The following is an 18,260-nucleotide window of genomic DNA, read 5'->3' on the forward strand; positions in this document are numbered from 1 at the left end:
TTCACCTTTTTCCACAATGTACAGTTCAACACATTATGTATTATTGCTATATTATAGATGGCTGATATAGCAAAAATACATATACCAGTCTGTCTATTGATTTGATAAACATAGCCATTGGTCTGCCACATGTATGGTGACTCCAGATGTGCAGACACTCACTTCACTCTTCACCGGTCTTTGTTTGAGCTAACAAAACAAAATAGTTTGTTCACCAAAGCTTGGAAGAAGTCCATGTTCTTGTTGGCCTTTTATCTGGACTGATGACTCTTGAATTCAGTTGGTACATCACCGTCCAGTTTACAGATCACCTTGTAGATCGCTTTCTTCCAGGATGGATCATGATCTTTGCCCATTGAAATTGCAACGTAAAACTCTCTCAGTGTAATCCCGGCAACCTCGACAAATCTGTCAGGGACCTACAAATTCAATGGAGGTGGGGAAAAAAAATTAAACCTATTGTCTGTTTTTTGTATTGTATCTAATATTGTAGATATGTATTCTATTTTAATATAGAATCAGACCTGGTTAATTAAGGTAAGTATAATTAAGGTGATGATGATTCATTTTAGGACAATATTAAATCCACTAAAAAATATTCTGGAACTGCCTGTCACTTTAATCCTTGCAATTCCATTATTAGGATGGTTTTGCTCAGCTGGATTCAATTTTCTGGCCATTTTTAAAATGAGTTGGAAAAAAAAGGTGCACGTTGTCTTGAATACCTAATAAATAAGCATATAGTTAATTTCTCTTTTTTTGCAATAGTTGATGGAATCGGAAGGAGGATTTGACCAAATAAGCAGAATTGATATTCACTAGCATCAACAAAAACTAATCTTCAGCTCTGACCTGATCAGAATTTAGCTTTTTGTATTGTTTTGTTAATGCTCCCCAGAAGATCAACTCTTTCTCTTTTGGACAGTCCTTGTTTTCAGACGTCACGTTTGTGTACATGAGTACACTTCATGCCTTTTCAGCTGCAGTGCTATTCATTTAGGTGAATTTAATCAATATAACATCACAACAAGATGCTGAATGATTGATTTGTTTTACATATGTTCAGTTAAATAACCCCTTTCTAATGCAGTTGCATGAATGAAATGTTAATGTTTACTCAAACAGCATGGAGAACCACTTATAGGCGGTAATAAATATACAGGTTGTTGCTTTTGTCTCCAGTTCAGTAACATTTTAACTTAAGATGGCATCTCATATGCTATAAAAAGAGAAGGGCACATTCTCTAACATGGCAGCCACATGGATTTAATTTATAGCATTTCAATTGTGTGATTTGAAACTGCCATTCCGTGTGCCTGTTCTGCTCCGGCTCCCACATGAACACACCTGACGTCACTGCTGAATAGGTGTAATCTCTTTGATTTGAGAACAGTAAGCTGTGCAGCAGTGACTCACTAAAAACATTTCTTTCACTCATCTCTGCCACTTTATCGCTGCTCCTCTGTTGCTTTTGTCAAATGTTCATTGTCAAAAATATTTACATGCCCTATATAAAAAAGAATAATAAATTATTCTTTTTTGGGGCAAGTTCAACAAACACGTAATTAAATGTGTCACGATCCACGACTACACATACTTGAGAGGTATTGTAGTAGTATCGGGAAAAAAGTTGTAGTGAAACTATACTACTTATGTAATATTTGCAGCTGTCTTGAACCCTGGAAGTCTGGGTTTTATATTCTTAAGGCAGATACTGAGCGTTACGGAAATTGTTTACACGGTAAACACTTAAAGCTCATTTAAAAATGAATCCCTACATTTCAGACATGTGTGCCTTATATCTTCTTTCTTTTTAACAGGGAATTCATATTTAATTAGAGATGTAATTTATCGTGGAAACTGCGGATTAAATGTTTAAAATAGTTGTCATGGCAGAACAGGCATGTTGAATTGAATTTGACTACAGGTGTGCCTCATGAAATGGAAACAAGGTGAACATATGTTTAACAATGAAGGAAATACAACTCTAACCCTATTTAACATGTATGTAACAGTATTTAACTGTAGTTAAATTGAGAAAGTGTCTGTACTTCACTTCAAGCCACTAGCAATTTTTTTGTTTTTTCTGTTCCGAAAAAAAAAAACCTGAGCTTAACATGACTGAAAGTCCTCAATGAGAGGTAATGACTATTAAAAACTTAATTACACCTAATTATATATCTAGTTATAGGTTTGTCAATCATTCATTTTCCTCTCTGTGTTAATTCATTTTCAACTTGCTGATATGTTACACAAAGCAAAAATGTATACAAGTCCGTTTTGTTGCTTTATCTGTGAGTGTTTGGTATTTTTAGCCCATAATAATAACAATAATACATTAGTTGTGTGACTATGAGTAAATGTATCTATTGTGATGGCTCTTCAACTCCTTTGGATGATATATCATCTTGGAATTTTCTGTACGCGTTAACACATCTAAAATAACGTAGCTGACATGGTTGACACGCGCAGGAACTCTGGCTATGGAGAAGCATGGATTTAAGTTCTTTTTTTAGCTCTTCACTTGAGACAATTTACTGAAGTAGTTCACAATGTACTTGGTTGTGGCTGTATTATACACTGTTTGACCTACAGTATAATAGGCTGTACATTAACCTCAGGAAGATAAAAGATAGACGGATCAAAGTCCAGGATCCCTGCTGTTCTTCACACTGTTAAATTTGCACATGGCACAAACATGACTGCAGCAAAATGAATATCCTGTACATTCAGAACAACACTAATCACTGTTTAGTTTCAAATGCACCTCACCTGGAAGTCACTGGCTTTGTTGTAGTGCATGTTAAGAGCTCTGAAAAGTTCTGATTCTCTTCCCACTGTCAGATCTCTCACATCGGCCACTCCCTCCACGAGTGCATGACGAGCAAACTTCTCCATCTGGATGTAGTAAAACTCCCTGAAGTTGCTGAACCACTTGATGAGCTGAGAGGTGATGCAGCGTGTGAACTGAGGAGGTAACAAAACAGGTAACTGGGTCAATTAAATGTGAAGATTTTATATATATATATATACATATATTGTGTTTCTCTGCCTTTATGTTTTAGACATTTTTACATTTTACAAAATGTGTAATGCGGTTGGCAAATAAAATATAAAAATGATAAACATGTCTCTGGTTTGTTTAGTGACAAAGATCCTTTCTGAAAGCACAGATTTAGTCAGAAATTAGTTTTCACACTTTATTGCTCAAGATCGTAAGTAATTAATCACCTGCACGTCATGGAAACACGTCTTCAGGACCAGTGAGCTTGGGTAGCGAGTGTAAAAGAACATGAGCTTTGCTTTCTTCAAATGGTTTGTAGTCAGACCCTCCTAAAAATGCACCAGTGTTTAAGGATGAAACACATAATGAAATGTTTTGAGGATGTTTTTTTTGTTAGTGAGATTAAATGAGGTCACATGTAGATCAACAGGCTTTATTGATAGCACATACCTGATGAAATAAAAAGATTCAATATTAAAACACACTAATGTGAGAAACTGGTAGAGGATACGTTCAGCATGTATGGGTGATGCTTCACCACGCTGTCAGACTCAATCTTGACACGAGGGAAGCACAGGCGTCCATGAAGCACTGGATCCACAGTGGCAGTGTGCGGGCTCCTCGCACGTCTGGAGTTGACCTTTGGTTTCACTTTGACTGAAGTCCACTGTGTGTCAAACATCTCAGAATTTGCTTGGACAACCTCAGAGCTTCCGAGGACTTGTTGACGGGGAGTGTTGTGATTCTTCTGCAGCAGCCAGTTGTCGTGCAAAGCAGAGTCATGACTGAACGACTGATGAGGTTTTAGATTATGAGGAGCTCTTGATCTGGGTTGGACGATACGCTGATCACATCTTTCCAGTCTTGGCTTTTGTACAACCAGTGACAGAGCTTCCGATTGAACATCTGGTATCTGCACCTTTGCATACCCATCACATGAAAGTCTTATTTTTTTGTCTTCACACAATGATGACTGAAGAGGCTTTTCTATCCCTACGTCCTCATTGTGTGGTGCTGTCTGTAGAAGAGGCACACTTTTAAAAACTGAGTCAACACTCCTGCTCACAGCTCTGGACAGTTCATGCTTTAAAACATCTGCCATGAGCTTTACTCTCTCCGGTTTGGGTTGGAAAAAATTCATGAGCTTCCCCTTCCTCCAGCTTGGATATTTCTGCCACTCAAGGTCAAAGTCTGTAAAAGCATCTTTTGGAAAGGTGTCAGGAGAAATATTCCAGGTGGGGTATTTCTCTGCCTTATTATTGTCTGTAGTTACTTCATCAACATGGTAAAACCTTGTCCTGAGCTGCCGCAGGTGCTGCGGTCTTCTCTGGCTGTGACTTATGCCGCTTCTTGCCACGTTCTCCTGATGTAGAGGCAATTCTCCATTCCTTTCGTCCTCCTTCATGTGTTCTGTCTGCTCATACTGTGGTGTCAACACATCTGTGCTGTGCATACCAGGAGAGCTTGTCATGCCTTTGATGATATTTTCGACTCTGGCTCGCTTTGCTTGATGGCCACTGCTTAGATTCCAGTCGTGATGAGCGCAGAAACTGGATGCAGGAGATGGGTGCCTTCTTGTGGAGCTGTCTCTGGATGTGTTGACTTCTACTGGGCTGCAACTGAAGAAACTTGAATCAGCTTCACCTCCACTGTAATAATCACTCCCTTTGATCATTTTTGCATCCTCGCCGTCTTGGTGAGGAGTCACACAAATGCTTGATGCATCTGAATTTGAATGCACAGGATCGGGTTGAAAAGAATGGAGATGCTCTGCAGTGCAGTCATCAAGGTAAATGTTGCTGGTTGAATACATGCCTTCACAAACAAAACAAAGACAACAAATTCATTCATTTTTATTATTTTTTTTAAATGACAATGCTTTCAGGAATCTTTGGAAATGTCATGATAATGAGTGACAGTCTGCAAGGATCTACATTTGATCTCAAATAAGTATAAATATCAAAATAAATGCAAAGTCAATATTTCAAAGTAACTGAGTCTGTTTTACACTCACCCTTTTTTATCAGCACTGTTAACTCCTTTGCATGTTCTCACTATTTCATTATTGTATTCCATATGTGCAGAATGTGCAGTGTTGGACTGACTCACTTTTTTACATTCAGAATTAAAAACAACAAATTGTAAGTTGTAGTTCAGATATTAAAGACATTTGCTGCTTACCTGTTGGAAAAGATCCAGAAATGACTGCAGGTCTTGAACTTGCAAGAGGGAAATGACAGGATTATTTGTACTCGTCTCACTGAAGGGTACAGAGGGGGTGTGGTCAAATATAATACACCAACCAATCCCATTCCCACCTGCCACAAAATAACATTAATTTTAATATTTAAATGGAGCAGCCCACTGTTGTCTTTTTCCCTAATGTATTTCGTTCACGTGTAAAAATAATTATAATTAAACATTTTTGTATTGTCTTATCATGTTGAACCTTCCGTTTTTAATTCATTACATTCGCAATATTTGTCGGTTTCTAGTTCATGGTGAGCAGTTTTTTTTGCTACCGCAACTCGGTACTTCTAACTTACCCCCTGCCAGCCTGCCGCAGTGGTTCCTTCCACTTGGACCGCCCACGCGCTTGGGAGCGGCGCGAGCTTCTGTAGACTGTACATACAGCTTCTCCACTATAGGTTTCAGCCACCAGCTATTGTCATGTTAGCACGAACCAGAGGTGTGTACCGGACGCTCGGCCGTTCCGTGTCAGCGGTGAGCCAGGTAGGTCCAAGGAGGGGGGCAACAACACCACTGAGCTGACACAATTTGGTAACTCACACTGTTCATGCTCATTTGTATGTCCTGTTCTGTAGTGCTGACATTAGCTTGTTAAGTAGCAGGGCCTCGGCTAACAAGGACAAAACACTCTGACAGCTTCACACGAGACCCGGGTCTGCCGAGAGCTAGAATCGGTGTCCTGTTAACTATCTGACTGTTGGAAATGAAGTTTAAATTTAAGATATCTACAAAAATAAAACACTGCACGCAATCTTATAGTTAGCCTGCAAGTCAGAATAAACTTGCTAAACGAGTCGACCTTCTGTTATGTTATCTGTAGCTATAATCTTTGTTTTAGATTTAGACTGCTTCAGTCACTGGCCTAACATTGACAGGTTAATGCTGCACGTGTATGTGCAGTGGTGGTTCACCTCTCAGATGTTAAACTGTCTATTATTGTGAGCAGGTAAAAAAAAAAAAGTTGTTTTTTTACTTCTCCCTGCTTCATGGAGCACATAGTCAGTGTTGTCAACTTTATAAACGCTAACCAAAAACATTTAAGTTTCAGTTCCATTTGAGGTGGTATAGCCCAGCCTTGCTCATATAAATTTGAATAAAAGAGCAAGGTAAAAATAACACTGCCTTGATTTTACACAGGTCTAGATTCAACTTTTGAGATGTAGCTGTTTAGATGCATTTGAATAATAATACATGGTGCAGTGAGTTTACTTCAGGTCTTTTGGATTAGACTGCATCAGTTTGAGTGAAATAAACAGAACTAGAGAGCGTGCAAACCTTGACCAAAACTTCTAAGTTTCCCACAGAGTCAGTACAGTATCCTAACTTGCAAGATTATCATTTGTTTTTATCTTCTTTTTATCCCGTATTTATATTTGGATCACCTCCTAAATCAATTTATCTTCTTCTTTGGTGTTTTATGGCAGTTGGCATCTGTAATGCTCCATTCATGCCTCTTTCCAAATCCAATTATTTCCTGCTTGGGCCATAACCGTCATCCCCAGAAAATTGCAAAATGTCAAGAACAGATAAGGATCTGTCCTTTTTTTTTTTTTAATTGTGTGCTGCTCTCACTGTCCAAATATGGCAAAAAAACATAACCTCATTGGCAGAGGTAATAAACCAGCTTCTGACTGTAACTGTGTTGTATTTCAATGTTTTGAAATACATTTTCTTTCAGCTAAGTCCCTTAAGAACATAGACACACACAAGATAACTAAAAATCAAAGGATAACAACTCGAGCAACTCTTTTTAAAGTTGCAAGAAGACTCAAAATTTAGCTAAATGTATAAAAACTGTATCTCGACCCTTCATGGTATGAACGTTTCCCCATTCTTTGATTCATTGTGGATGATTAAGTGCTGTCCTGACAACTCCACCCTCATTTGGCATCCCTTTGTCACAAGCAACTATACATAAAAAAAAAAAAAAGTAGTGAAAGAGCAGCCAGAACAAGACAGGCCCTGCCCTCAATACCCACATACATGACTCATACAGTCTCACAACACAGATGTTTAGCACAGTAAACCTTTACCAGTCTCCCTCTCCTTAATTTGATAATACATTATTGTTCATTACATTGTTTAGAGTAAAATAAATCATGTTACAAAAGTTAAATCTTTACATCTATATACAAAGACTTGTGCATATAAGAAAAGTAGGTCTATGTAAGATTCCTTGCCCCATGACTCATAGCAATAAGTCAGATTTTATCCCAGAAAATAGTTTACCTAAGGTATAAGGCAAGTCAGATTTTTGATGCATTTTTATAGTGACCAATGTGGTTAGTAAAATGTCAAACTACTACATTAACGATGCTAATTATATAGTCTCTGCTTGCTGTGTGACATTGTACATTCACTCTCCAGTAATGAGGTCGATCTCTATTAGTAGAACATTTTTCTTGCCTTTTTATATGAAAGTATTGAAGGAGAATTGCTAATATCTGGTGGTGAAGCTGTTAACACAATAAAAAGATCATGCTTCTCAGTTTACCATTAATCTGTGTTTAAAATGGATTTTACTAAAATCCAAATTCTGTTAATGTAAACCATTATAAAACCAGACAATATTCAAACATAATTCAAATTGATAACTGATTTTCTCTCTTATTTACTCTTTCAGGCACATAATGTTCTACTTCGGCAAAGTGTATCAGGTAAGTGTGCTACCACACAGGCCAGTTTGTCAGCAGGGTAAAAACTGTAGTACATCATTTGTTTAAAAATTCTCTGTTGCATTCAAACATTGTCAAATGAGTCCACACAGATCTCTACATGACTTTCTTGTTGTCAGTGTAGTTTTGCTTTAGTGTCAGGAAGTGATACGTTTTATGTTAAGACAGACAGAGTCAACAACAACAACAACATTGTACTGGTAAAGTAAGACAGCTGCAAACCAGGTGGAGTATGACTGAAAACACAAAGAAGCATCCACTAAATGTTCAGAGGTGAATTCTACTGCTAAAAAACTGGTTGTTCAGGAGTTTGATGAGATAGATGCTTCCCCCTGCTCGACACTCCCTTAGTCAGGTCTGATAGTATTTGTTAATGGAGCCCATTTCCAAATGAGGGATGCAGCATATAAATTATCTTAATCTTTTACCCCAAAAATTACAGCAAAAGTTACGCACTGCAGCTTTAAGAACCTCTCTTTATTCTGTTGCTAATTATTAAAAACGCTTCATGAGTGGTTCGTCTACAGCATGATGCCTGAGAAGGAGCCAACAAATGGACAATGGCAGCTACATCATGTCTCATGTCAGAGTCTCAGCAGAAGCTGGACGTACACATTGTGTAGATTTTCTTTCTTTTACTTTTTTTTTTTTTTCCCTCAGGCAGCTCTGTCTGTAGTCGACCACTTTCAAGATATTCTCAGCTGTAAGTATTCCAGTAAACACTTGATCTTTAGAAGAGCATTGTCTGATTGTCTTTTTATCATAATTGTGCTCCACTGTCATATTAGCTTATACTGCATATTACTTTTTTTTTAAATAGCATAGTGCTGAAACAATCAGTCATTTTGTCACCATTTTCCTTTATATAATTGTAAAATAATTATCTTTGCTTTATTAGATAAAAATTAGACACAAGAAGAAAATACATAGTACGTTAATGAAACCATATTTTGCTTTATCACTAAAGTAATATTTAGAATTGCATTTTGTTAAGTCTAAAATACAATTAATTGATGATTTTCTTGTCCTTTTTTAGATGTGAATTTTCATCATCAGCAAATGTCTTCCATATCAGATACTTCAAGACATCTGCTGTTCATAGTATGTACTGCAACAGCTCATATTGATTCTGTACACATTGTACATTTTGTCATTATTGTTTTAAACAAGGGCTTTGTGCTATTTTTATTTAAATTTAATCTTAATTTCTTTTTTAATTTTTAACGTGTAGGCTTTTTTTTCTTCTGGTACTTACTAAGTCTGATATGGAGCAACTGTAACAAATCAATTTCCTTTGGGATAATATATTCTGATTCTGATTCTGATGACTCATTGTAACAACAGTTGTTATTATCTCTGTACAGGGGATGAAGTGGTCACAGTCAAAACTCCTGCATTTGCAGAGTCTGTTACAGAGGGAGATGTGAGGTGGGAAAAAGGTGTGTATTTACATGTTAAATAAAATGCTCTCTGTATTTCATAGGTATTAGCCTCCTGTATTCAATATCTGATTATATTTATGTTAATGAATAAGACAAACAATGAAAATAATCACATTTCTGCAAACGAAAAACACTCTTGGTTTAATGGTTTGTGTTTTAGCTGTGGGGGACTCAGTGGCGGAAGATGAGTTGGTGTGTGAAATTGAGACTGACAAGGTATGAATAAAAAACATAATAAACCTTATTTGTACAAATTTTACATTGTGGAGGGTAAAGAAGCATTGTATAGAACTTGTGTACTTTGTACTCCTAGACCTCGGTACAAGTCCCTTCTCCAGTAGCTGGTGTAATTGAGGAACTGCTGGTGCCAGACGGTGGGAAGGTAGAAGGAGGAACCCCCCTCTTCAAGCTCCGGAAAGGAGGTGTGCTCATCTGAACATCACTTATTGTGTTTAGCATTGGTATATGAACTAGAAGAACGGTTTAAGTTTTCACTTTGCGGGTGTCGGCCCATACCATTAACAACACAAACATAAAGATACAACAGCAGAATTAGAATCAGCTTTACTGGCCCAGAGTGAACAGACAAGGAATTTGACTCTAGTTTTTCCATTTTTCTGTATTTGAGCATAAAGAGACAGAAACAAGGACACGTAGTGTAGTATTTGTGACTTGGAAGGATCGAGATGCACAATTGAAAATGTATTATTTTGTGAAAGCCGAGTGAACACACTGAAGCAATTTGCATGTTTGGTGAATCATTCATACCATTAAATTCATACCACATTTGTCCGTCCAATGTCTTCTCTTCTCAGCTGCTGCTGCTGCCAAAGCTGCTCCCTCCACAGCTCCAGAGGAACAAGCTGCTGCTGCTCCCCCTCCACCACCACCATCTCCAGCTTCAACCACCACACCCATGCCTGCAGCGCCACCACAGGCTGTCCCAACAAAGCCTGGTGTGTTTCTCTCCAATTCATATGAAGTAGTACTACTCCCTGCAAGTTTATTCTGACTTACAGGCTAACAAAAAGATTAGGTGCAGCACTACTGTAGCATGTATTCATTATCATAATGTATGTATGTAAATTAATAGCAGCACGTTAGTAGGTATAGGTCCTAAGGGCTGCAGTGCTAAATTAATTAAAGACTGTTGTGTATATTTAATAGGGCTTTCACTTTTCCAAAAATTATAACAAATCTGAACGAATTTATAATGACCTGTAATTTGTTCTAATTAATTTAAAACCCCCACCCACCTCTGTGTGCTCACGCCACCGCCGTCACTGCTCCTCAAATTCTCCACAAAGGTCACGGTTTTCTTTACTTTGTGAACAATTCTAATAATTGTTAGGTAAGAATAGTGCTGCTAGTAGTTATTAATGTAATACAGCCACAGTCAGTCATTAGAGTGGGATGAGACAATCACTCCGTCTTCAAGCCCTCTGACTTTTCATTCTTTATCTAAAATGTAATCATGTTACGTCCACTCTCTGTTTGTCAATGCAAACAGCTTAAGTTCTGATATTCTTTGGTAGAAACACAAATCTGTCAACTTGATTGGGCTCGAGACGGCTCACTGTGAAATGAGGTTACTTGTCTCTCCATCGAAGCACTTGGCACTGTATTATATATCTGCAGAGAGAGGAGAGAGCTGAGTCTACCTCATGTACAATAGGCTTGCATTTCCTCGCTGCTGCATCTGTTAGAACGTGAACTTTTAATCCTACGTTTGAAATACGTTTGAATTGTCAAACCTTTGTGAGTCCCACTATAATTTGTTTCTCCCTCTTTTTCTTTCTGTGTAGTTTCTGCTGTCAAACCTATGACTGCACCTCCAGCACCAGCTTCTCCTGCAGCAGGAGGCAGAGGAGAAAACAGGGTAACACACACCAGGAATAATTCATTTTATATCACTATAGAACATTAGCGTCAAACTGCTGGTTGACAGATCTTTACTTTTTCTCCCCCTCTCCTGCTGTGCAGGTGAAGATGAACCGTATGAGGTTGAGGATCGCCCAGAGACTGAAGGAGGCTCAGGACACCTGTGCTATGTTGACCACCTTCAACGAGGTGGACATGAGGTGAGACAGCAGCTTTTAAAACAAAGACTGTATTCAGATTCAGTCAGGATTGCAACCTCAACATAAGAGGCTGATTGATATTTCATGGTGATATGATACATTTGACTTTTTTTATGAAGACATTTCCTCACTAAACATTTCCATCAGCAACATTCAGGACATGAGGAAGAACTATAAGGACGCTTTCTTGAAGAAGCATAACACCAAACTGGGTTTTATGTCGCCGTTTGTAAAGGCGGCAGCACACGCTCTGATGGACCAACCTGCTGTCAATGCTGGTGAGACGATGCACACTTACCAAAACCTTTTCTTAAGCTTGAAGTTACCTACAATTATTACTGGTACTGCAAAGGGTCAAAGCTTTCCATTTGTATTTTTAATATGTGCTTAATATGTGTTTCCTGACAGTCATTGATGATGCAACTAAAGAGATAATATACAGGGATTATGTGGACATTAGTGTTGCTGTGGCAACTCCAAAGGTACAACATTTGAGTCTAAACCTGACATTTGTGTGTAACACATGGTGCTATAAAATGCTGAGTTTGTCAATGTCCGTCTTTAGGGTCTTGTTGTACCAGTGATCCGTAACGTTGAGACAATGAACTTTGCTGACATTGAGACGGCTATTACCGCACTGGGGGAAAAGGTAAACAAGCTTGTGTACTATAGACGATAACCAGCGTCTTACATTCTGACGAAAACAAGAAAAATAATTGTATTTTGCACTTCAGGCTCGTAATAATGAGCTTGCTATTGAAGACATGGACGGAGGCACTTTCACCATCAGCAATGGTGGCGTGTTTGGCTCTATGTTTGGTACACCCATCATCAACCCTCCCCAGTCTGCCATCCTGGGCATGCATGGCATCTTTGACCGACCTGTTGTCATAAACGGAAAGGTAAGAAAACAGTGTTTTATTTACTGGGTAAGCGATAGTTTAGAGAGGGGGAAAGACTCAGAAGAGGTATGAAATGTAATGTTCATGTTGTATTAAATTTATTAAAACTCCCAATAGGCAGGATCACTAGATAAATAGTTGGCTAATGAGTTCATTGCATTTGATAAAGATGAAATGTTTGTCATTATAATAAAATTCTGTCAGTGCTACAGGAATTTAATAACATCTTGGGTCTTCAGATGAGAAAATATGTTTTGTTTACTAACTTAAAAAAAGTAATTTCTTATGAATTCTGTATGGGTTTTTTTGTGAAAATATTATATGAAGTGTGAATCACATCACAATTGCAATATCTGTATAAAATAATCGCAGTTTTTTTTATGTTTAACTGTATTGTGCAACTCTAAACACCAGGTTGTTGCATATTTACTGTTTGTGATCGAGGTTCTCTGTCCTAAGCCCCCTGACATGATACACAGGTTAAATATTTGACAGACCATTCTTTGATCTCTGAAAAGGTGCTGCTATAGTGACCTTTCCACTGAAGGGATGTGTACATGTTGCTTAGTAAAATAGAAAATAGCTTTCTAAATCAAACCATGAGCCTACAAAAAAGGTTGCAAGAAATACAATTACCAGGAAGTAATTTATCTTTGTATGTACGAGCAATAATTTCACCTTCAATGCTTAATCATCTAGTTTTTTTCAATCTAATGACCTCAAACATGAGTGAATAATAAAACTGTTTTGTGTTTTGGCAGGTCGAGATCCGGCCTATGATGTATGTGGCCCTGACGTACGACCACCGGCTCGTTGACGGGAGGGAAGCTGTTACTTTCTTGCGCAAGATCAAAGCCGTGGTGGAAGATCCCCGAGTGCTGCTTCTGGACATGTGATGTTTCTTCCACCACATTACTCAGATGTATAAAATGAACTCCACACCACAAAACACGCACAAGTCACACCAAACCTGCCCCCACACAACTATTGTTTTTTTTTGTCTCTGTGTTACAGGGGATACTGAGATTGCGTTTTTAACACAACATTGAATTTAAAGTGCCCGTCTAGTATGTTCGACCAACAAAACAAAAAAGGACAAGATTTCTCCTTGTCTTTTGTAATTGTTTTGCTACAGGCAAGTCACACAGGTGTTTTCTAACATCCACATGCTCTTCAGGTACGAAGCGGTAGATAAACTCTTGCTGCGTCCTTGACACTTGAAATGTAAGTGGCTTTTCCTGGCAACATTTGGCTGCGAGTGAACAGTCTACCCAGCTCGTTAGTTTGTTCTTCCTCCTCCTGAGCCACTTTTTCCACAGCCGGGGCCGTGCACGGCTCACTCGGATGAATTCAAGATGTTTTAATGTTAACACAGGAGTGAAGAAATGTCCTTGGTTTGCTGCTGGTCATTGTTACCAGCTACAGTCTGGAAACTGGGATTTTGAGCGGAACAGATGCTTGTCGGTGCTGTGCCTTGAAATCCATGATGTTTATCTGGTGAGCGTCTGCTTGAAGGTTCAGTTATATTTGTCTTTTATACTCTACATTCTTGTTTTTAAACTTTCCTTGCCCTTGTCCGGCCATTGGAATTCAATCATTTTGATCAATTCTAAAAAGCTCTTTAAAAAATTAACATTAATTCACTGTTCACTGTTTTTTGTTTTTTTGCGATAATCTTATGGGCAGTGTTTTGGATGGAGATTCAAAGACGCGCACAATTTGCTTGCACATTTTTATTGTCATTGTGCTACCCTATAAATAAAATACTTGTATCTATTTAAAGAAACATCTCAAGCATTTTTATGTAATAAAACCTGTCTCACATATTTCCATCATGACTTTGACTATACATGCTGTGTTGCTGCCATCAACGTTTCTCTACCTCTGAAGCGATACTCGAAAAAATCACGCGTTTGTGGCAGGGAACGTCTTCATGGTTGATCTTGGCCAAAGCATTTTATCTCATGCCAAATCTGTTTTTGCTCCCAAACTCTCTACAGCAAATGAATTGTGTGCCAAAGGCCAATCTTCAAAGCCTCATTAGTCGGCCTCCTGTTCGCCTCTTGAGAAGCTCCAAATAATGTGATCATCTCTGACAAAGTCTTGAGGGTTGCTTTGCCCTTTATACCACTTCACAGACACGGGCTCGAGTGTGTGCAGCTGTGTATGATGCCCCTTCAGTGTTTCTGTTTACTTTAATAATCACGGCGCACAATGGGTCCTAATGTACGTCTTTGTTTCTCTGCCAGCACCTACACAAATGTCTGAACAACACTGTTTGGAGCAAAAACACAGAATTCATTATGAAAACACAAAAAACCCCAAACATTAGATTACCATGAGAATACGGGAGGTCCTAATGGGCCTGAATACAGCAAACAATGATACAAGGGTTCCTGTAATTTAATTATTTACTTTTATTGCCGCTCAAGATTCCATTAGCGCTTTCGAGATCATGTTAATTGGCAGCGTGTGCCAGTAGGTGCATAGATATCTGAAGGGCCTGTTGGCAGGTTTTTTGTTTCGTCTTCAAATTTTGGCGAAATCTGTGAATTTCCAATTGGACTGCTCAATAAGATGTGGGTTTTAAGTCTTTGTGTCCATTCACATGAAAGATGGCCTATTAGAAATTGGCAGCTAGCTGTTTGTTTTCATTAAGGCACATCAGAGGGATAATTTACCTAAATTATTCTGTTATTTTTTCTGTCTTTTAAATCAGCCAATTATATCAATGTCATTATATAAAGCTTTGTTTTTTTTGTTGTTTTTTGTGCAGTCGGTAGAAAAGTGTTTTGAGTGGATGAAAGCATGACTAACAGCTGGAATTCTCCTTTTATAAGACTTACTTGTAAAAAAAAAGTTGAATGCAGCCTATTGTTTTTTCGTATGAAAAGGCGAGTACTTTTCTGGAACGTCTTCATATGTTTGCCAAATGCAGAACTGTCATGCACATACAAACCTATTCTAAAAGCCTGCTGCTTCAATCACATTTAATGAGTAGTTTATTTCCCCCTTTTTTTTGCCTTTTACTTAAGATTTATGTGTATACGTTTGAAATGACATGCATACAATGAAGTTGTGATTCATTTACAACTGTCCAGTTGTCTGGTTTACCAACTCGAGATATCAGTTGTTACAGAAATGGTCAGGAAAGAGTCAGAGACGTTGCAGTATGCACATCATGACGTGTAAGCTCTTGTCACAATTTACAGTGTGAAATGTAGATGACGGTTGTAATCGTAAAAAGTGGGACCCCATATAGAAGGTTTGTAAAATGCTTTACTAGGTATTTCCATCTTTTACACTTTCAGGACCACAAACAAACTTGTTGCCGCGGACCTACGGCCCTCCCTCTGAAAATAGATGTGCAAAATGATCCTTTTGTTTTACAAGATACAGTTTAAAAGCTATATTTTTAAATAAAAAATTCTGAATGTACTGTAATCTGTAGGCCTGTTTTGAGAGACGGCCCTCAAAATGTCTTCCAGTCAACTGACTTCCAGAGGCCTGAAGGTTAATGTGACTTTATGAATCCCTGTGGGTAAATTCCTCTGCCTTTTGTCCATCCCCTACTAGGAACCTTCCTAGACCTTAGGAGCAGTGAGCAGCCACTCGACAGCGCCTGGCGACCAACTCCAGATGAAATGTCGCCAGCATTACCAGAACACAGGAGAAACCAGGACATGCAACATGCAAACTCGACACAGAGAGATCCTGGGACCTTCAACGTGCCGGTAACCTCAAGGAGAAAAACCAAATGACTGACATCATGTACAGACCATTGGGATTAGTACTCCCTGTCTGAGAGCAACAGAGGTGATGATGATGATGATGAAAAGGGAGATAAAATGAAAATACTGGTGAAGAACATGACCTGGAAGCAGGAAGAGCTGGCAAAAGTGAAGGTAATGAAGCCCCAACGATTCAGACGATAGTTTCCTCACACTGAGTAACCGCTGTAACACATCATCATCATCATCATCATCATCTGTGAGTGTAGGTACTTTAAAGAATGTCTTTGTTAATCAGTGAACAAGGACTTCACAGTCTGACAGCTTTTGTTACCGGGCATTGATCAATGCCTGTACCTGATGTCTCTTATATGTCTCTTAACATAAACATGTACTTAAACTGGTGATACAAAGCTCTTCCCAGGCACACAAGTGACAATTAGACAATTCATTAGTAATAATAATCGCACTGTGCCTAAGTAATGCTGCGTGTGCATATTCATTAATGTGCCGTTTCCTTTACAGGCCATTTCATTCAAAGCTAACCGATGTGGCTGAAAACAACCAGCTTGCATCTGGCCCTATTCTTCCTCTCGTCCCGCTCCTTTGATATGGAAGCAGCTCTCTTTTTCTTCCTCCTCTTGTTCTGTTGTCATACCAGAAGATTATTTTTGGACGGAGCAAATGAGGTTCAGGACCCTGAGGGTCAGCGACGGACACAGATGGCAGCGCTGAGGTGGGTGCAGCTGGTTGGTGTCAGAGGTTCAAGTGTTCACACTGGACAGATGTAGTAGTAATAGTACGTTTATTGTCAATACAGCTGTGTACACAGTGAAGCGGAACACCTTTTCACCAACACTACTCATTTGATTGTATTTATTTTATTATTTGCTGCACCTGCTAACTTAAAAACAACAAACATTCTCTTGTACATGTTGTGCACTATTGTCCAGTTCAATTTAGACACATTTTCTGACCGACTAACAAGTGATGTGCGTTGAAATTTGAAGTATTGTCTCAAGAAATGTTTTACTACTTTCAGTTATGTTGATTCTGTCCAGCAAGATATCAAATGTCTTCAGGCTGGATGTGTGTCCCTGTGCACACTTCTGTTTCAAGAAATGTCACATTAGGTTAAGGCTGTAGTGTGTAACTTTTAAACCCAAACGAATTACATTCAAACGATTGTCAGATTAGTTCCGCGCAGCTCTCTCTATCCATGTATCCATTTACCCCTTTCTACATAACAATTCTTATTCATGTAATTAATAAACCATTAAAAATGGCTTGGGCCTGAATTAACCCATTAAAAGTGAGAATATCCTTCATGTACGTGACATCTGTCATCGGTGCTTCTGGGGTGAAGGGAGACATCTGTTATTGAACATTGTTCTAATTTTTACCATCTGACTTCAGATCATCGTCTCGCTCTACATCACTGTCCTGCTCTTGACCCTGGGTGGACCTCCATCTCATCAGATATTAGCTCCTCCTCATTGTTCAGATCCATCACAATAAAGCTGCTGCTGCACACAGAGGTGAGTTTGACTCCGAGTATGGCTGTGACAGCTGAAGCTTTTTAAATACAGCTTTTATCTACAAATGAAATGTTTTCAATGTTTTACTGAGCCATTGAAACTCATTCATTTAGAACTCATGAAGGAGGCAACTGTGTGTGTGTGTGTGAGAAATTACCTGTCAAAAACTAAAGTCAACCTCAAATCTTGCAGTTCACAAAACCTCCAGTAGATGGAGATGTTGGCTGTAAACCGTTTTATAATGTTGGTACATACACTATATTCAAATGCCCAATTTATTGTCTCGTATAATAAAATATGACTGTAATATAATAATAACAACAGAGTACAATGTCCTTTTACATCTTTAGACTCTTTTTGGTTTTTCACGTAACCTCGTTTGACTTTTTATGACTTTTCTGTTTAAGCTTTGGTTAATTAATTCACCTATTAATTCATAGTTGTATGGACTCATTAGCTAATAAAAATCCAAACAAATACCTTGTTTGTCTGAAATATAAATGTTAAAAGGTGTGGGGTTTTATCCAAGTACAAAGTGCGAAATTAAGTTGTTTATAAAGGCCCCCACCCCCTCCCGTGACACTTTTACCACTGTCCAAAACTTAAATGTCAGTGTGGTAAAAACGAGGTGCTGCTG

General features: G+C 38.5%; 2 protein-coding genes and 1 long non-coding RNA gene across 3 annotated transcripts; 2 read left to right on the forward strand and 1 right to left on the reverse strand.

The window, feature by feature from the left end:
* Window positions 1-251: 251 nt before the first annotated feature.
* On the reverse strand, window positions 252-4,679 carry LOC122784500 (prospero homeobox protein 1-like). Its single transcript, XM_044049799.1, has 4 exons — window positions 3,516-4,679; window positions 3,232-3,333; window positions 2,773-2,967; window positions 252-419 (listed from the first exon to the last, which is right to left on the reverse strand). The coding sequence occupies exons 1-4, from the start codon at window positions 4,677-4,679 to the stop codon at window positions 252-254; spliced, it is 1,629 nt and encodes a 542-aa protein (XP_043905734.1).
* Window positions 4,680-5,577: 898 nt separating this feature from the next.
* Window positions 5,578-14,180, forward strand: LOC122783926 (dihydrolipoyllysine-residue succinyltransferase component of 2-oxoglutarate dehydrogenase complex, mitochondrial-like). Its single transcript, XM_044048894.1, has 15 exons — window positions 5,578-5,737; window positions 7,878-7,911; window positions 8,590-8,632; window positions 8,966-9,030; window positions 9,294-9,368; window positions 9,532-9,587; window positions 9,685-9,793; window positions 10,187-10,327; window positions 11,177-11,250; window positions 11,355-11,452; window positions 11,600-11,730; window positions 11,861-11,934; window positions 12,018-12,101; window positions 12,187-12,354; window positions 13,116-14,180. Exons 1-15 carry the CDS (start codon window positions 5,675-5,677, stop codon window positions 13,248-13,250), a joined length of 1,350 nt encoding a protein of 449 aa, XP_043904829.1. The 5' UTR covers window positions 5,578-5,674; the 3' UTR covers window positions 13,251-14,180.
* A 1,030-nt stretch (window positions 14,181-15,210) lies between these two features.
* Window positions 15,211-17,765, forward strand: LOC122783928. The gene is made up of 3 exons (XR_006362114.1): window positions 15,211-16,088; window positions 16,611-16,821; window positions 17,502-17,765. It is a non-coding gene; the product is annotated as an uncharacterized LOC122783928 (long non-coding RNA).
* Window positions 17,766-18,260: the final 495 nt, after the last annotated feature.

This window comes from Solea senegalensis, linkage group LG17 (genome assembly GCF_019176455.1).
Source record: "Solea senegalensis isolate Sse05_10M linkage group LG17, IFAPA_SoseM_1, whole genome shotgun sequence".
Taxonomy (NCBI): Eukaryota; Metazoa; Chordata; class Actinopteri; order Pleuronectiformes; family Soleidae; genus Solea; species Solea senegalensis.